We start from the raw sequence: 16731 nt of genomic DNA, 5'->3' as shown, positions 1-16731 counted from the left end.
AAGGGGATTTGTTGCATCCCACCTCTGAATGACCTTCCCTGGCTTCCCACCTTCATCCAAATCCTCCTTTGAAACCTTTACAGTACACAAAAACACTCAGTAACATTCTCAGCAAAATCAGAAAAAAAAAAAAAAAAAAACCACCAAAAAAAACCCAAAAAAACAAAAAAACAAACAACCTTTAGAAATTCCTGTTCAATATTCAGATTAGAATTATTTTGAAAATCTTGCACTAGGTAGCTTTGATGTCCAGAAATGATAAATAAAATACAAAGTGGAAGTCCATTTATTGAGAAATTTTTTTGCTCCTCCAAATAGCTATGCTCTCAGAAAACAAATGTTTTTTTTATCCAGAAGTCAGCCTTTTCTATAACCATCACTTACAACTTATTCACTTCAGTAGTGCTAAGGTGATTGAGTTAAGGGACACCTAAAAATTTGCCCTTAAGAAAAAAAAAAAAAAAAGTCAGAACATAATAAATCTGATTCTCAGAAGCAAACATTGCAGGTACACAGAGACCATACTGAATGGCTCCATCCAGTGAAACACATCCATGGATTCCTAAAGCACAGGAATTCCACATGCAGAAATAATGGCAAGTAGCCCCATTCATAACTTGAAATGGCTACTTAGTTAAATGACTCCTGAGCACTCAGGTGTAAATATCCCTTACCTAATGAAGGCAGCTTTTCTGAATTAAAACATAACTATATTGCTATTAAATTATTGTTAAAGCAATTGAGAGCAATTTCAGGAAAGTAGATAGGATAGCCTGAATAGCTTATACTTAACACTTTTTCATTAAATCATGGTAAGTTAAACAAAGTAGCCCATTTCATAGGAAAAAAATTCTTTCACAAAATAACTTTGCTCTCAAAATATTCCTGCTACAACTACAGTAATTATTATTTTGATAAAATAACTGAAATAGAACACACAATTCTAACTAGTGTCGCTACTTTACAAAAAAAAAAACAAAAACCCTGAAACTGAGTGATTTCACGAAGTTTATTAAAATGCAGAATAAGTATTAAAAAAAAAAAAAAAAAAAAAGCTGAATTCTGCTACATCAGCGTTTTAATAAAGACCTAAAATGGGGTTCGTCACCATTTGATTTATCCGAACCTGGCACGAGAGAAATCACTTTTACCCGGTTCTCAAAATGACTCACAGAAATGCTGGGGACCCTGATCACCCCTGGGCTGCCACAGACACACTGCCCGCAGAGCCCTGGGGAAAGGGAGGGCACGGTGGAAACGGGAATGAGAAAGGGCATGGGGAAGGAGTGAGGAGATGGGGAAGGGATGGGGAAGGAGGGAGGAGATGGGGAAGGGGGATGGGGAAGGGGGAAGAGGGATGGGGAAGAGGAGAAGGAAGACGAGAAGGACGGGAACAGGGATGGAGAAGAGGAGAAGGGACGGGGGAAGGGGATGAGGGGAAGGACGGGCGGGGAGGGGACAGGCAAAAGAGCGGGACATGGAAAGGCGAAGGACCCGCCGGTACCTGCCGAGCGCCGCCGCCCCCAGTGACGTCATTGATCCCCGCCACATGGCCACTGTAGGGCCGTAGGGGCGACCCGCACAGTGCCTGAGCTTGCCTTTTTTTCGGGTTATTAAAAAAAAACCAACCAACAACAAAACCCCCAACATAAACAAACAAACAAAGAAGAGAGAGAGTTTAACACCCTTCCCTCCGTGTGTGTGTGTGTGCTCTGCCAGTGCTCCGAGAACAAAGCGCCTGAGCCCTGTGTTTGCTGGGGGGAGCGAGGCTTTCCCCGGCGCCTGCTCGCAAACGTCAGGCGCTGGCTGGACCAGCCCCGGGAGGGGGTCCTTCTTCTCCGGGCGGGCGGCGGCGGCGGCGGCTCCTCGGTTCATGTGAGTGTCCGGCGGGGCCGCGGCTCCTTCGGGCCGGTTCTGCCCTCTCCGCGCTCCGGTGCCCCCGCCGGGCCTCGCCTGGTGCTCCCTGGCCAGCCGCTGGGGAACAGCCCCGTGGGTGCCCGGGGGCTGCCCCGCGGGCCGGGCCGGGCCGATCTCCCCGGGGCGGGTGGGAGGCAGGCAGGCCCCGTGGTTCGCCCCCGCTGAATCGCTGCGAGCCTCCAGCGCAGCCTGGGTCGGGTCGGGGGTGCCCCGTGGACATAGCGAGGTCGCCCTTGCAAAGCGCAGGGGCAGGATCAGAGCCACGAGCCGCGGGAAGCGGCGTTAGGGTCGTGGTTCAGTTCCCACCAGGGGTTTTATCGCAGCGCTCGACGTGCGCTCTGGCTGCGGGGCGGCGTGGCAAATTCAGATCCCGCGCTTTGCGTGCAGGACGCGGCCACACTCCACGTGGAGTAGTTCATCTCAAAGCGGCCGCGGTCCTTTATTCCGTCTGTCATTGGAGTGAGGGTTTGGGAGCGGCGTAGGGTGATGGGCTGTGCAGGAAGATGCCGTATTAACCTGGAAACTAGCACGGAGTATCCACCGGCGTTTGCTATTATTAAGGAAAGGCAGATGCTGCCTCACTTTTGGTTAATTGAGTAACGTTTGTTATACTTGTTAGCCTTAGGTGAGGAACAGAGTATAACCCAGCATTTCATCCATCCTCAGTAGAGATAAAGGTTTAACATGCAGCACATGTTCTGTTCAGGGATGTGTGCATTAGGGCAACAGGGATGAGCTTGTGGTTATGTTGCTGGTCCACAGCCCCCAGCATATGGCAACATTCCTGAAGCACTGTATGTGTTGGGTGTCTATCAGTATAAAATCAATATATATCAGTAGTGCTGTACTCGAGGCTCATCAATAAGTGGCTTTGAGCTGGGTTTAGCAGCTAGCAAAATAAAGGCAATGCTACTGCAAACTGAGTAATGCTTGCATTTCTTGCTCTTTCTGTTTCTTTAACTCAGAAATTTTTATTTTATCTTAAACAAAATTGTTGCTTTTCACAAATAGTTCAGGGGTTCAGGATACTTACATGAAATCTGCAGTAAGGTGAGGCAGTAGGGATTAAATGCAGCCTCCCAGTTTGGTTTGTCCTTTCCATTCACTTGTTATAGTATCCTCCAGTTACGTTTAAATTTTATTACACCCTTTGGCAGACCTCTTGGAAAGGAAGCCAAATTTCTATAAAATTAAGCAAAACCACACTCTGAAACCTGAGTTTTTAATACTGGATGTTGCTGAAAGGTATAAGGCCTTAGAAATGACTAACAGAAACAACTTTGGCAAATGGTTGGTCAAGTGGGGGTTTTAGTTTGGAGTTTTTTTGATTTATTTTTGTGGGGTGGCAGTGTTGTGTATTTTTGGGTAGCCTCAAGGGTCATTGCTTATCAATACAGCTTCATCAGAGTGTATTCTCTACACCCTGTCACTTGTTAACAATATATTCCTGTTGCAGTAATTTTGACTTATGAAAACTTTCAGCAATATATTTGTGAGTTGCTTTGATGTTTTAGCAGCACTGAATCCTTGAAGGTGCAAAATGTTGAAGGCAAAAATTATTCTTAAAACTAGTTTCAGCAAATTTGTGCTCTAGAATATCTCTTTCCTTTTGTAACTAAATGCATATTTTCCATACATAGCTCTAGGTATCTTTGTTTCTTTTACACCTTTAAATGTAAAGAGAGAAGGAAACAACTTCTCATTCACTAGACTGGAAACAGTGGATTGTGTGAAGAAAATTGTATAGAATGAAAAAGGATATTTGCTAAAAAAAATTTGTGCAAATCTTAAAATAGTCCACCAGATTGGAATAATAGGACTCGAGTTGCTTGGAGCCTTGAAGACTTGATGCTTCTGATAATGAAACATATTTGAGTGGGAAAACAATCTGAAAAATAAGTTTAATGCAGAAAGATATGAAAGCTTTGATGTTGTTGTTTTAACTCTAATTTAGTATGAATTTACTAGTGGCAAGTTAACCTAGAGCCTCTTTATTGGACGAAGACTAAGCAGTCTATGGATTTTTCTTAATCCTATTGGTTTCTCAGATTCCCTGCCCTTTCCCTATTAAAGTAGAATAAATAATTTTATGGATGTCACGTTACTCTGAAAGAGCTTGACATCAGTCTGAAGGGTGGATCTTGAATTGACAAGAAAAAACACATATTGAGAGGCAACATAGGAGATAAATGTTATCCCAGACCTGTCTAGACCAAGAATGAAAAGAAGATTTCAGTTCTTGTGTGCCTACAAATCCCACAGTTTTCAAATCCCCATGAACATACTTGGGAAATACCTATATAATGAAAATACTGTAAAACAGTTGTCATTAGAAGGATTGGTCAGATGTGCAGAAAGACAAATCTGGTATTGACCATAATATTTTTAAACTTTCCTGATTACGATCTGATTGCTTTATGTCACCGCTATTAATTAATGTTTGTCTCTTCTAAGGGAGTGTTACATAAACCCTAAGGAAGGTCAAATGCCTGCCAACATAGAGAAAAGTGAGGAGTCAGCACAGAGGGCAGTTGGTAGGAAGGAACATCAGATGTGAACAAAGCAAACAGCACCTCTTCCTTCTCATGGTGGTATGAGAGATATCAGTCCACCCCCAGAAACTCATGTGTTCCTCTGAACAGTTACCTGCATGGTTCTTACCTTTACTAGGAAACATTTCCGCTGGTAGATTTCCTGTCATGCTGGGGGTGAGGGGAAATCAATGTTTATTTTTCATTTCCATGGTTACATTCATATTAAACAGCAGGGAGAGTAAAGGGGTCTCCAATGGCTTTTTTTTTTTTCCTCCAGTGTGATGGAAGCCATCCTTACTCATAATTTAATGTAGTTTTAAAAAGATTTGGATACTTCTCAAAGCAGCCTTCTTCTGTCTTTTTTCTATTAATGTTTTTTAGTATTTAATTTTGCATTTCTTTATGCTTGGGGAAAAGTGCTTTCTTTTAAAAACATCCTTTAAGGAACATTTTAAAGTAGTTGCAGATCAGTAAGTCATCAGTTGAACAATTTTTTCTCTTGGAGGACAAAAAAGATGCAATGCTGTCTGCATTATGATGTTAGAGGTCAATTTATTCAGAGTGAGTGTAAATTTAATACATTGGTATTTTACTTCACAGGTGGTTTCTTTATCCTGCTTTCACCCTTAACAAATCTTTGATGTCTGTTATGTTATCCCAAATAAACACACTTGAATATGTGGAAATATCACAGAAGGGCAGGTTTTACTGCATGGTTTTTAAAGTTAAATAAAACACAGGCATGTAAAAGACAGAAGTGTGATTGGGTTTGTAACACTGGGTGTTGCAAAAAGACCTTAGCAGAAGAGGAGCAAAAGATCTTCTTGTCTACTGTAACTTAATCACTTCTGACAGATGTTTGCCTAGTCTGTTTTTAAAACCTTCCAGTGATGGATATTCCACAGCCTCCAAAGGCAGCCTGTTCAGTCTATTACTCTTACTTGAAAGTTTTCCAAAACTTAAATCTTGCTTTCTTTTTCGTGTCTGCATCAGACCTGGTGAACAGTTTAGTCCCATTCTCGTACCAACTTGCTTTGTCTTTGAAGAACAAGACCTGGTCTCCCATTTATCTTCTCTTCTGTAGACTAAACAACTGCACTTCTTTCAAGCTTTTTGATCTTCTTTGAAGTGTCTTGAAAAAGTTGAGAGACAGGAAAGGGGAATTTGAACAAAGGCAAATCTCTGTGCCAGTTGTAGGGGGTCTTGAGTATGTATGAGTTCAACATGAGTATTGCTTGGGCAGCCTCTTGAGCAGCTGAGGCAATTTACCTATAATAAAATGTGCCTGGTCAGGCCTTTCCTGTCTTGCTTCTCCCTTATTTCATCTTCTGTCCCTCACACTTGCTTTCTAGACAAATTAGGATTTGGAACTTTTTTTTTTTCTCCTTTGAACTGGGGCAGACAGGTGTGGCAGGGTAATAGATTCCCAGGTGAAAAGTTGTTCTCTGTAGTTTTTGTGGTGTAGTGTTGTGTTAATTGATGAAGTCGTTAGTTGCCTTTATACTTTTTGAGCCATAAAGCTTTCTAATGGTGAAGTCTATAACAAGCATGAAACATATTGCAAGAACATATTTTCCTCCTGAAAATACAGCCCCTATGGTTCCAGTCAGTTGAATAGATTTGACAGATGAAACAAGAGAAAGTGTTTCTTTGAGCATAATAAAAATGTGCTAGTTGGCTTGGGTAGCATGATGGCTCCAAATGTTTTGAGATTGTCACCATTCCTAAGCTTTTCCAAACATCCACATTTACATTTAAATAGGAAAAGTTCCTTGCCTGAGCATGCTCTGTGCTTCTGGCCAATGCTTTTAAGTTCAGTATTGTTAGAAATTTCTGGGCAGTTGTAACTGGTTTTAGGCTTGGCAATTGCTGTCAGTCTTGGTTGCAAAGATCAGTGTGCCAGATTCCTGTTCTTTCTAGGGAACAGTTCTAGCAAATCTCTAGGCAACCTCAGCCAGCGCCTCACCACTCTCAAATCTTAAGTTGTTATGCCACTTTATATAAATTAACAGCCCAGAAACTCTTTGACTTCCTGAACTGCAGAGAGGGGAGATTAAACGAACATTCATATTAGAGAGCAACATGTACTGCATTTAAGCATCATCTGCTAAACACAATTAATGTACAACTCATTCTTTCCTCAGAATTCTGAAATGCTGACAGAGATTCTATTCTGGATTAGGGGAAAATTGAATTCCTGGCGGCTGGTAATGCATTAAACATCATTTAAAATTGCCTCAAGTTAGCACATGTCTTCTTGAGGTCATTTGCTTCAATCTTTTGGCATAAAACTACCTATTATGGAAGATTTCTATTTCCATTTCCTTCTCATCAGGAGCTTTCCCAACATAGCTGAGTATGAATTAATAATGTAAAGCTCGGTCTGTGACTTCAGGACCCTCTCTCAGAAACTATCCATGGCTATTGGATCTGATTTCTATCCCTGAGTGTTTCTCAGTTACAGTTTAATATACAGCTTTGTAGTGGCATCTTGTTTCAGTCTCTCCAGATAAGTGGACAGATCATTTCGGCAGCTCATTTGTCCAGGGCAGCTGGGGACTGCTGTTCCCCCAGGAGTGCAGGGGCTGGTGCGTGGCATGCGAGAGGCATTGCCTTTGGCTTGCTGGCAGCTGCTCTGGAGGCAAGGCCCTAAGTTCACATCTGTGCTAGTCCTACTGTAAGGTTTGAAACCTTCTGTTTCAAGGGCTCTAGTAATTGGTAACAGTCGCACACTAAGGAAGTCACTGTTGCCAACTAGGATATGACTCTGAATTGTACTCCAGGGAAATTAATCTTTTCTTAGGCGTTCGGTTACCCTTGCTGCATCACAGTGGATAAGTCATTTCACGTCCAAATGACCCTCTATAGAATAATGCTTATGATAGGAACTAGGCACACACAGGTCTTTCCCTTTGCATTTTACTGAAAACTTACCTTCAAATTAGCACTTCTGAAGATGTTAAATCAACATACGTTAATTGAAAATAACGATTTAAAAATTATTGCATTTTTAATAGAAGAATTTAGAACACAGCAAAATTAGAATTCAGCTAACTTGTCTTAAAACTTCCTTTGTTTCTATAGTTTGAATCCATAAATGAAAAATGACTCTTCCCCAAAAGCTGCTTGGAGGATTCTTCAGTCAGAGACTATCATTCTTAATAGCCGACATCCCCTCTCAACATCCAAGATGAGTGCACTGAGAGTTTGTTTGCTTTTGTGATTTTTTTTTTCCCCTCTGCACAGATCAGCATTAAAAAGGGGGAAATAGTTTTCATCCTAGAAGTTTTAAAAGCTGTTAACCCCAAGTGCTTCTCTCTGCACACAACTACAAAGAAGTGGTAGATACTGCTGGCACGTGGTTATGAAGCGACATGAAACTGCTTCTGGCTGCTCAGGATTAGTTGTCAGCCCACTTTAGATACAAAAGTTCATTTAGACTTCTCACTCCACAGCTGAATAAATAATAATTCTCTGCACAGGTTAATTATTATCTTTATATTTTCATTAAAATATCATCCTGAGTAAGTTCAGCATTGGAGAGTACAATTATTTGTGATGTGTGGGGGAGGGCTCTTTTTCTGTATAAATAAGGTGCTGCAGCTGCAGGCTCCAAGTTCATCAAGGACTGCTCTTACTCTGAAAATTTAGTTTGACAGCTTTGTTGCTCCCCATTAAGAGATATTTGCCTTTATTCTTGCATTGATTACACACAGACATACACACAAGCATGCACATTTTCAGTTTTTTCTTCAGGTTTTATTTGGCCCACATAAAGAATGCCTGAAGTTTCTGCCTCAGTAAATACCAGCAGCTGCTAATGTGCCTGAAGTTAGAGGACACTGATTCTTTCAAAATACATCTGCATGAGGTGTGCTCAGTGCATTTGTGAGTAAATAATGGTTATTTTTAGCATGAGCACTGGTTTTAATTGAATGGTTAAATCCTGTTTTCCTTTAGCTGTGCTACAGGAAACTACTTTTACAAGTATAAAAGCTTATATTAATGTAAAAGTAGTAAATTTCAAGATTATTTTTTAACACACTTGGACTATGTAAGATAACTAGCAGACAGGTTTCAGATATTAAGAGCATTAGTAACTGAAATGAACAGGGCGATCAATGTTCCTGTGAACTACCTAACCAATACCATTATTTTGCAGACTATTGCAGTCATAAAATACATAATTTAATGATATTCTTATTCCAAAACTTCAAATTCCTAAGGAAAAGATAATTTTGCTAGGGTTTTTTGCCAAGGATTTTTATCCTTATTGCTGTGGCAGACCCAAAACACCAGATTCTGAGAGACATTTTAAAAATGTATCTTTGTTCTCAACTGAGACTTCTCTTAGGGAGAGAGTGTAAACAGCTCTTTCTTTCTTTTCCTTTCTGTAACTGCTGTACTTGCTCTAAATTAAGGAAGTAGTGTTAATGTTCACTTTTTAAGGATAAAGTTACAAAAATCAATAATATGCTCTAAGAAACTCTTCTACTTGGCATCAACAGGTAGATTTCAGTGCAGTTCTGATCCCTCTCTCTGATTTATGAGCAGTTTACTCTGTAGTTACAACAGTAATCTAAAGCTTTCACTTCACTTTCCCGGTAAAACCCTAGAGGGTGAACCACAGTACAGATTCTTTGAGTTCCTGTGGCATATGCTGACCTTGCAGACTTGTCCAGATGCAGCTGAGTCCTCTTAAATTTCTGGATTTATAGGCATATGTGTGTGTCTGTAATTGCAAAGTTCATCACCTGTCAGGGAAGTTTTATGAGGGTACTTTGAGACATGAATAGCAAATACTTTTTAATATATATATATTTATTTGTATGTGCATTCACATCTATGTATAACCACAAAAATCTCAACAAAATGAAAGAAAAATAAAATGAACAAAAAACATTGTCAGTTTTTTATGTAAGCTTTCTGTTCCAAAGACCTGGATGTATTTTGGGTTTGGAAATTGGTGATTACAGTCAAAGAAATGAGGCAGTGTGTTGTGGGCGTTGCGTCTTTTCCATCATGGGATTTATTGTGGGGATCTTTTGTGCACGTGGTGATCATTTACTGAAAGATTTTGATAGTATTATTAAAATATTAATGCAGTGGGATTCGAAAGATAAACATTGCTGAAAAATACATAAGGCCGTCCAACTGTTCTGGCATATGAGCTGCTACTTAAACTGCAGCCTGCACTACAAAGCGCAGCCAGATGAATCTCTACGGCACTTGCAGGCACCTGGCAGATGCAGAGGGTGTGGAACCTGGTGAGACTTCAGTCGAGCAGCGCAAAGAAATTGCTGTCTTTGAGCTGTTTTGTGAGCCATCCTTGGCTCTTCCATTACCGGGCAGACTGCTCAGATTTGCTCAGATTAATAAATTAAGGTGTAAATTTTGTTACAGACTGCGTTTAACTGGGCAGAACTCCTTAAGGGTGATCATGTCTCTGCTTTGTTTAGTCCTTGAAGTGTCGGCTCAGAGGTGGGAAAGAATCAAAAGTTGATTCAGAATTGGACTGAGGCAAGCATTAGTAGAAACTTCTCCCTAAATAGATATTTAGCACAAGTTTACATCAGGGATGTGAATGAAGCTGCAAGGACTCTAACATTTTGATTGTTGCAGCTGTAGCTTGTTAAGGTATGATACAGTTAATTAATACAATGTGGCATCAACTAAAGTCTTGAAATGCAAATTGAACTAAATACTAAAACGATTTTTACTTCTGACTGTTGAATTTCTAATGATCTCTACCATATCAATCCAAGACATCCATTTTAATGCAAATTAGGCCAGTCAATTTCATGCTTCTACCCTATATGTTGTAATGTATGCCTTACTTCCTCATTCATTGCTTCTCATAGATTTGATTTTTGCCTGTCTCATTAACGCTACGACTTGCTTATAACTTTGGTATATCATTCCCTTTCAAGGCAGACTTGTCTTCACATTTAAAAATAGTCATTACTGAGTAACTTCTGTTGCCTCAAAATTGCTACCAGTGGATGAGCCTTTTGTTTTGTGATGTTCCATCATATCTTAAAAAAAATCTCTTTCATGCTGCAGTGTTTTTCAATATGAAAAAGTTCAGTTTTCTGTGTTTTTACTATTTACAGCCCTTTAAAATAGGGAGGGGTAGGCTCTTAGGACTACTAAAAGGACCTGTCTGCAGCTGGGATTGAGCCTGATTTATCTGGCAGCCAGAAGGGTTGGACTGTAGTCTCCAGAGCTAGCAAATCATTCCACAGAGCTGACATTCCTACTTGGATGGACTGTGTTAGACATTTGGGGTGTTTGGAAATCTGCAAAGCAGTTACTCTGACTTTCTCAGTGCCAAAGATGAAAAGTGAGTTGAAATAACATACAGCAAAAATGTGCAACTTTGCCTACTAATTTGGTGCTTGGGAAATTCCTTGCAATAGTGAGAACACGGAAGCTTATAGATAGGGAATAGATAATAAATTGTATTTAAGAGCTCAAAGGAGGAAAACAAACGGGTTGTTTGAGTGTTTAAAGCCCCAGTTACAGCAATCACAGTTTGGGGAGAAAGGAAGACAAGGCATCTGATGTCTTTCTGCAGTTAGGAATCTCTAAAGCTTATGCTGCCATACTTTGTAACACTCTTCTTAACATTTTAGGCTATAATTTCATTTTGTTCATTTTAAAAAGACTTTTTTTTTTTTTTAGAAAAATACCTGGGTAGTAGTTAAAATTTCATTTGATCTTTTATAGTGCCCAAATATCTAGTACCTGGCAGGGAATCACTGGCCCAGTACTGAGAGTGAAAAATCAAGTTCCATGATGATTCATTTCGTAATTTCTAGGATTCGACTTTTTATAGTGCAATCTACCAATACTGCTCAAATTTTGAAAAAAAAAAAAACAACCAGCCCAACACAACTTGGGGATATAAGGGTTGTTCTGTTTTGTTTTGTCGAATTTTTTTTTGCCTTTTTAATTTTTTTGTGGATTGTTTTTGTTTCTTTTGGGGGTGATTTTTGTTTGTATGTTTTCTGGGAGTAATTTTGTTTTGTGAGTTTTTTGTTTGACTGGGTTTTTTTGTTTGTTTGTTTGTGGTTTGTTTTTTTTTAATTTTTTTTTTTTTTTTTTTTTTTTAATTTTGCTGTTGCTTTTTAAGTGTTTGCCAATGTTCTGCCAAAAAAGTCTTGATAGTTGTCTTTTGCTGTATGTAGAAAAGGACCTGGGTGAGCATCTACATTTTGAATACTTACACATATTTGCTTAAGGCCTTGGATTGTATTTTTAGATGTACGAACTTTGTGCTATTCAGGAAAAATACATCTTTCCTTACAGAGCCAACAATGAGCTTAATTCTGAAAGAGAGATGAGCTGGTAGTTAAATCTTCACTGATACATGCATGCCTCAAGTGTGCTTGAAGTGGTATTTAAGTGTAAGTGCATGTCTTCTTTTGCTCCATTATAGCAACAGGAAACAATGGATTTGATGGTAATGCAATGCAGAAGTACCTAATACTTAAAATTCTTCTGTTTTCTTAGCATTTTATTGTTTGTAATTGATACCTCTGCCTATTTGTATATGGATTTAAAAGGCACATTTTTGGAAACTGAACAGCTCCATATTTGACTTTTTTTTGATTGAAGATTTTTTTTAACTCAGAATTTTTTTTATTGAGGAATTATATTCTTACACACATAAAACTCTGGAAAACCTGCACTTCCAATAATTAAATCTGGTTTTTTGCTGTCTGTTAAAGCCTGGAATCACATGATCTTTTTGGAACTTCCATTTCGGAAAAGGGATATATGGGTATAAAAGCCATGATTGTGTTTTACAACATATAACAGTTAGAAAGCCAGTGAAGTACCCAAACTTTTGTGGTGGTGATGGGTATAAGTGCTTGAAACTTACTAAAAGTACCTGATTTCCAAAATGTCATAGCAACAGAACTGTTTAATTGAAAATTTGTAACAAAGTGTTTTAAGCCATTGCTTCCCTAAGACAAATGGGAAATTGCTGCTGATTTTCTTTGCATTACTTAGAGTGAAGTGTGGGGATGATTAAGTCAAAACCAAGATTTGATCTCAAAACTAATTAGTTGTAGCTCTCCTCTGTTTTGGCTTAATATTTTTATAGAGCTTAAATTTTCAGAGATTTGAAAACTAGACTGTAAGTTTTTCTACCAAAAAAGTGAAATCATCCAATCAGGTATTCTAAATTTAGCCAGAGATACTGACAGCATCAGACCTAGAACATTTTATCATGAAATAGGAGAAATCTTTAAGCAAAAATTGATTTATAAAGCACGGATCTCAATTCTCCAGTATGAAAAAGGTGGGATGAGTTACAACAGTTGCCAGTCACAGTGATACTTTGGTTCAGCCAAAGAAAACATACTTCTGATCTGCTTTCTTCTGCGTTGATCATTGTTGTTCCTTACCTTGCAGAATAAAAAGGTGTGATGTGAGATTCTCATCTGGTTCACTGTATCCTCACAGTTCATGAAAGTGCAAAGCACAGGAAAGCAGAATCTGGCAAACAGCTGGCACGTTCTGTTATGTTTATGGGTTTTTGTAAGATTGTCTGCCAGAAAGGATCATACTCAGAAAAGATACTCGGATAGAAGGCTTTGAACACAATTCTTGCAGAAACAAAGTGATTGTTGTTACTTGGTCTTTTACAAAAAGTAGAATATGTTGCTATACAAGTTGGCCACAATCCTGCAAAAGAAGAAAAAGAGGTTAATTTGAGATCTGATTAGAATTTAGGACCAAAAGCTTAGGAAGAGAAATTAACATTAAGTACCTTTATATAGTTTAAATTATTGAACTTTAGTTAACATTGGAGATATTACCTTTGTGATGTTGATAACTTTTAGAATAAGCCACTGGTTCTGTTTAGCTTGAACAGATCATCTCATTCAAGTCAACATCTTTTTTTTTAGATCTTTATTTTTTTCCTCTAGTGAGAAAATGAAATCTTAGGTCTTGGTTGGCAGCCACTCATTGACATACCATAAATGTATGCCTCACAGAGAATGCAACCTGTGGTTGTTACCTGCTCTTTGTTAAAGATTATTAGAATTAGCTTTGCTGTAGGAATACTTGATTCCTCCATGGCAAACAGAGCAAAGAACAGCGGTGGGTGAGAGCAAAGCTCCATGCAAAGGAAAATGCTGTCCAGGTGTGGTGGGCTGTCAAAGTTTACCCTCTTATTATAAAGGAATTAATGTATATGTGGGAGAGGAAGAGAGGAGAAGGAGCCACTTGTGGTTAAATCTTCTGTAGTTGTAATCTTACTTTGTGTGTTGATATTAGCCAAGCATTGCAAGAAAAAGCTGAGAGCTTCAGGGTACTGAGCTTTCTAGAGCTTCCAGCTGGAAAAAGGAATGCTCAGAGCTAATTGTTTTAGTTTTTAGGAGTCAGTTGTTTTCCAATTTCAGGTGTTGCTTTATATTGTGCTTGTTTGTTTCTGGTTTTCTTTGTTTTTTTTCTGTTTAATGGTTCCTTTTCCAGTGGTGAAAAGTAATTGCTTCCATGTTCAGACTATGGATAGATTCCAAAACTAATCTTTAAAGTTTTATGCTTTAAATTTTGTCATTAATTTTATGGGCATTTTGGCTTTTTCTTGCTCTTAACAACAGACAATATTGAAGTGTAAGCTACGATCAGGTTTATGTTTTTAGTGTCTTTTGTCTGTTCAGTTTTTGACTTGGATATATTCTAAGGTTGAGGACAATGTTGATAAAGTATTTGTAAAACATGTTAAAATTGGGGGGTTATTTGTACTATATGAGAAGTCTTAATTTATTGTAGAGAGATTGCCACTTTAGGGACTTCTACTTCAATACTACTTGTTTTTGAGCAACAAAGTAGGATAGTGCCTGTTTTCTCCTGTGAGGGTACTGCAGCTACTTAGAAGACAGCAGCAGGCAGTGCTTTCAGTTTAAAAAAAGGTGGGCAAGTCTCATAATCAGCAGATAGAATGATGAGAAAATGAACAGCTCTCATGTGTTGATGTGTAATCTAATGAATAACTGTATGGCTTGAGTCTTTCATTTCAAGATTGAGTTCCATTGAGTGGAGTAGGTGGGTTTTGGAGCGGTTCTGAGTGTCTTGCAAATAAGACAGCAGTCCCCAGAGGTCTGAGATAAAACAAAAGTTTCTTTTAGCTAAGCAAGCAGGTGACTTCAGGAGGACTTTTCCAGAATGTCTGAATGTAACTATGCCATACTGGTTTTTCAAAACAAGGGAAAGGAGCTCATTAGGCACAATTGGATGAAGTGACTTTACTTTCAGTTGCTCTTTGGGACACTTTCTCCTAAACAGGTCAGAATGTATCTGCAATGAGCTATGATCTGGTTTTTAAGCTATATTATTTCTGGTTTTTTTCTAGTTTTTAGTTTGTATCACCAATAAGAATGGGTTGTTTTAGAATTTTTGTATTCGGGTGACAGGAGAGTAGAGGGCAAAGAAAAAAGGGTAAAGGTGAAAAAATAAAAAAAATTGACTGTAACCTTTCATTGTTGTAGTTCTCGTATTTTTAATGTGTTTTGTATTCTATAATACAGGGTGAATCTTACTTTTTTTTTCTTAATGTGCCCTTTTTGGATACAATTTTATCACTCTGCTGTATGGGTTCCTGTGCTTCTTCCTGGAGCAGTTCACTTCAGCCTGTTGCCTTTTTATATTAGCATCGGAAATACCTTTTCCTTTGTGTTATTGTTACAATACTAGCTTTACAGAAATTTATTTGACAAGTGGGAAAATTTTAATCATGTAACTTCATTTCCAGATCTTCAGTTCATTAGCCAACTTGGCTAAAAATCTATAAAATGTACCAATTCTATTCACTTTGAAGTTTTAGTAGCATTTCTGTTGTTGGCAAAGTTTCCACTGTTAGTATTGTGTTCCCCTGAGAGAATTTGTAGCTTGCAAGAAATCTTACTGGTATGCAGACAGTAATATCCCAGGCTTTGTATTATGCTGTGTCGTGCCATAATACTTTTATGTCTGTTTCCATTTGACATCTCAATTAGTAACTTATTGGAATCACAGTTTTTCTTCTTGAAACTCTCTGTTTTCAGTTTACCCATGAAAAGAAAATTATTTTCTTGTTAGCAGACATTAATTTGAATATAAAAATTAATTTAATTTTCCTGGATAGATTTTTCTGTTTGCTCCAGGAGAGTTTCTTCCTTTTAAAAGAAAAATCTAGTGTAGATGAGTGGAAATTGTGATGGCCATAATACTCTCACATCTTTAAGTGAAACACTGTGTGTAAAATAGACTTTGATTGTATTGCATTGTAAAGAAGGGAAGATGTTGGTTCATGCATCACATTTGCAAGATACCCCATGCATCATCTGACTATTATGCCTCTCTCTGGCTTTGTGAATTTTACTTTGGGAACTTTTGAATACACTATTCCTGAATAATCGTAGTTAATTTTCTGGGTTTTTTTTACTATTATTTTTTATTTATTTAAATATATTGCTGTGGAGATTTGAGTTATGTATAACATAAGATCAGGTATAAAATGTGTGTTGATTTTTAGAGTGCAGAGGCAAGTATGTTAACCCTGGCATGAGTATGATTGTAGCTGTTCACCTTTCAGTTATTTGTAATCTCTTTTGTCTTCAGCATGACTTTTGTTGCATATCCCAACAGGGAATATTCGTATCTTAAAACCAGATTTAGATCATAGTGTTACAATAGTGTTGGAATAAAATAAGAATTTTTCTGCCAATTTGATAGGAGAAAAGACATTCTTGGATTTTGATAAAGTTGAGGAGCCAATACATGTACCTGGATTGCCATTTTCTTACCAATTTTTTAATTTGTTGCACTTAATGGACAAATTCACAGGAATTAAATTACCTCACAGGAATTAAATCACTATTGCTTGTAAAAATCTTTTGTTCTCACCTGTTTTCTTGATTTACAGATGAGGCAGCTGTTATTACAGATTCTTTCCTCATTTAAATACTGAGTGGGAGGGAAAAAGCATTCTCTGCTGCAGATATGAGTGATTGTAACTGTTTTTCATCATTCTGTTGCCACTATTTGAGCTCTTGTGTTTAGACTCACATGTTGCTGAGAAGGAAGATAGGCCAGATTTCGTTGCTTTCAAAAAATAAAGGCGTAGCTACTTTCTGGAACATTAGTGAAACATCAGTTAATGGTGAATACCATAAAAGAAGGTTAGACAGCATTTATTTGTGCTCTTTACTTTTTTTTTGTGTTCCCTGCTTCTTTGTTATCTGTGTGCTGGCCCTTCCATTTCAGTGGATGCAAAGGTGGA

At 38.3% G+C, this 16731-nt stretch overlaps 2 protein-coding genes across 5 annotated transcripts in view; one reads left to right on the top strand and one right to left on the bottom strand.

Moving 5' to 3' along the window:
• The window catches only part of TBCK (TBC1 domain containing kinase), an 88013-nt gene extending 86413 nt beyond the window's left edge, over positions 1-1600 (bottom strand). Inside the window, exon 1 of the mRNA XM_083862521.1 lies at positions 1505-1600. The gene's annotated coding sequence lies outside the window, so the exon portion shown is untranslated. The remainder of the gene's footprint in view (positions 1-1504) is intronic.
• Positions 1601-1780: 180 nt separating this feature from the next.
• Positions 1781-16731, top strand: part of AIMP1 (aminoacyl tRNA synthetase complex interacting multifunctional protein 1) — a 30033-nt gene continuing 15082 nt past the window's right edge. Inside the window, exon 1 of one of the 4 annotated variants that reach the window (XM_083862064.1) lies at positions 1781-1875. In XM_083862064.1, the coding sequence (XP_083718190.1) occupies positions 1874-1875 (2 nt within the window). In that variant the 5' untranslated portion in view covers positions 1781-1873. Of the gene's footprint in view, positions 1876-10668; positions 10795-13592; positions 13612-14737; positions 14757-16731 lie in introns of those variants that run through there. The other 3 variants (XM_083862062.1, XM_083862061.1, XM_083862063.1) reach the window with 3 other exon arrangements.

This window comes from Zosterops lateralis (genome assembly GCF_965231275.1).
Source record: "Zosterops lateralis genome assembly, chromosome: 5".
In the NCBI taxonomy this organism is placed as follows: Eukaryota; Metazoa; Chordata; class Aves; order Passeriformes; family Zosteropidae; genus Zosterops; species Zosterops lateralis.
Note: the sequence above shows the minus strand (reverse complement) of the source record. Positions and strands in the feature narration are given on the sequence as shown.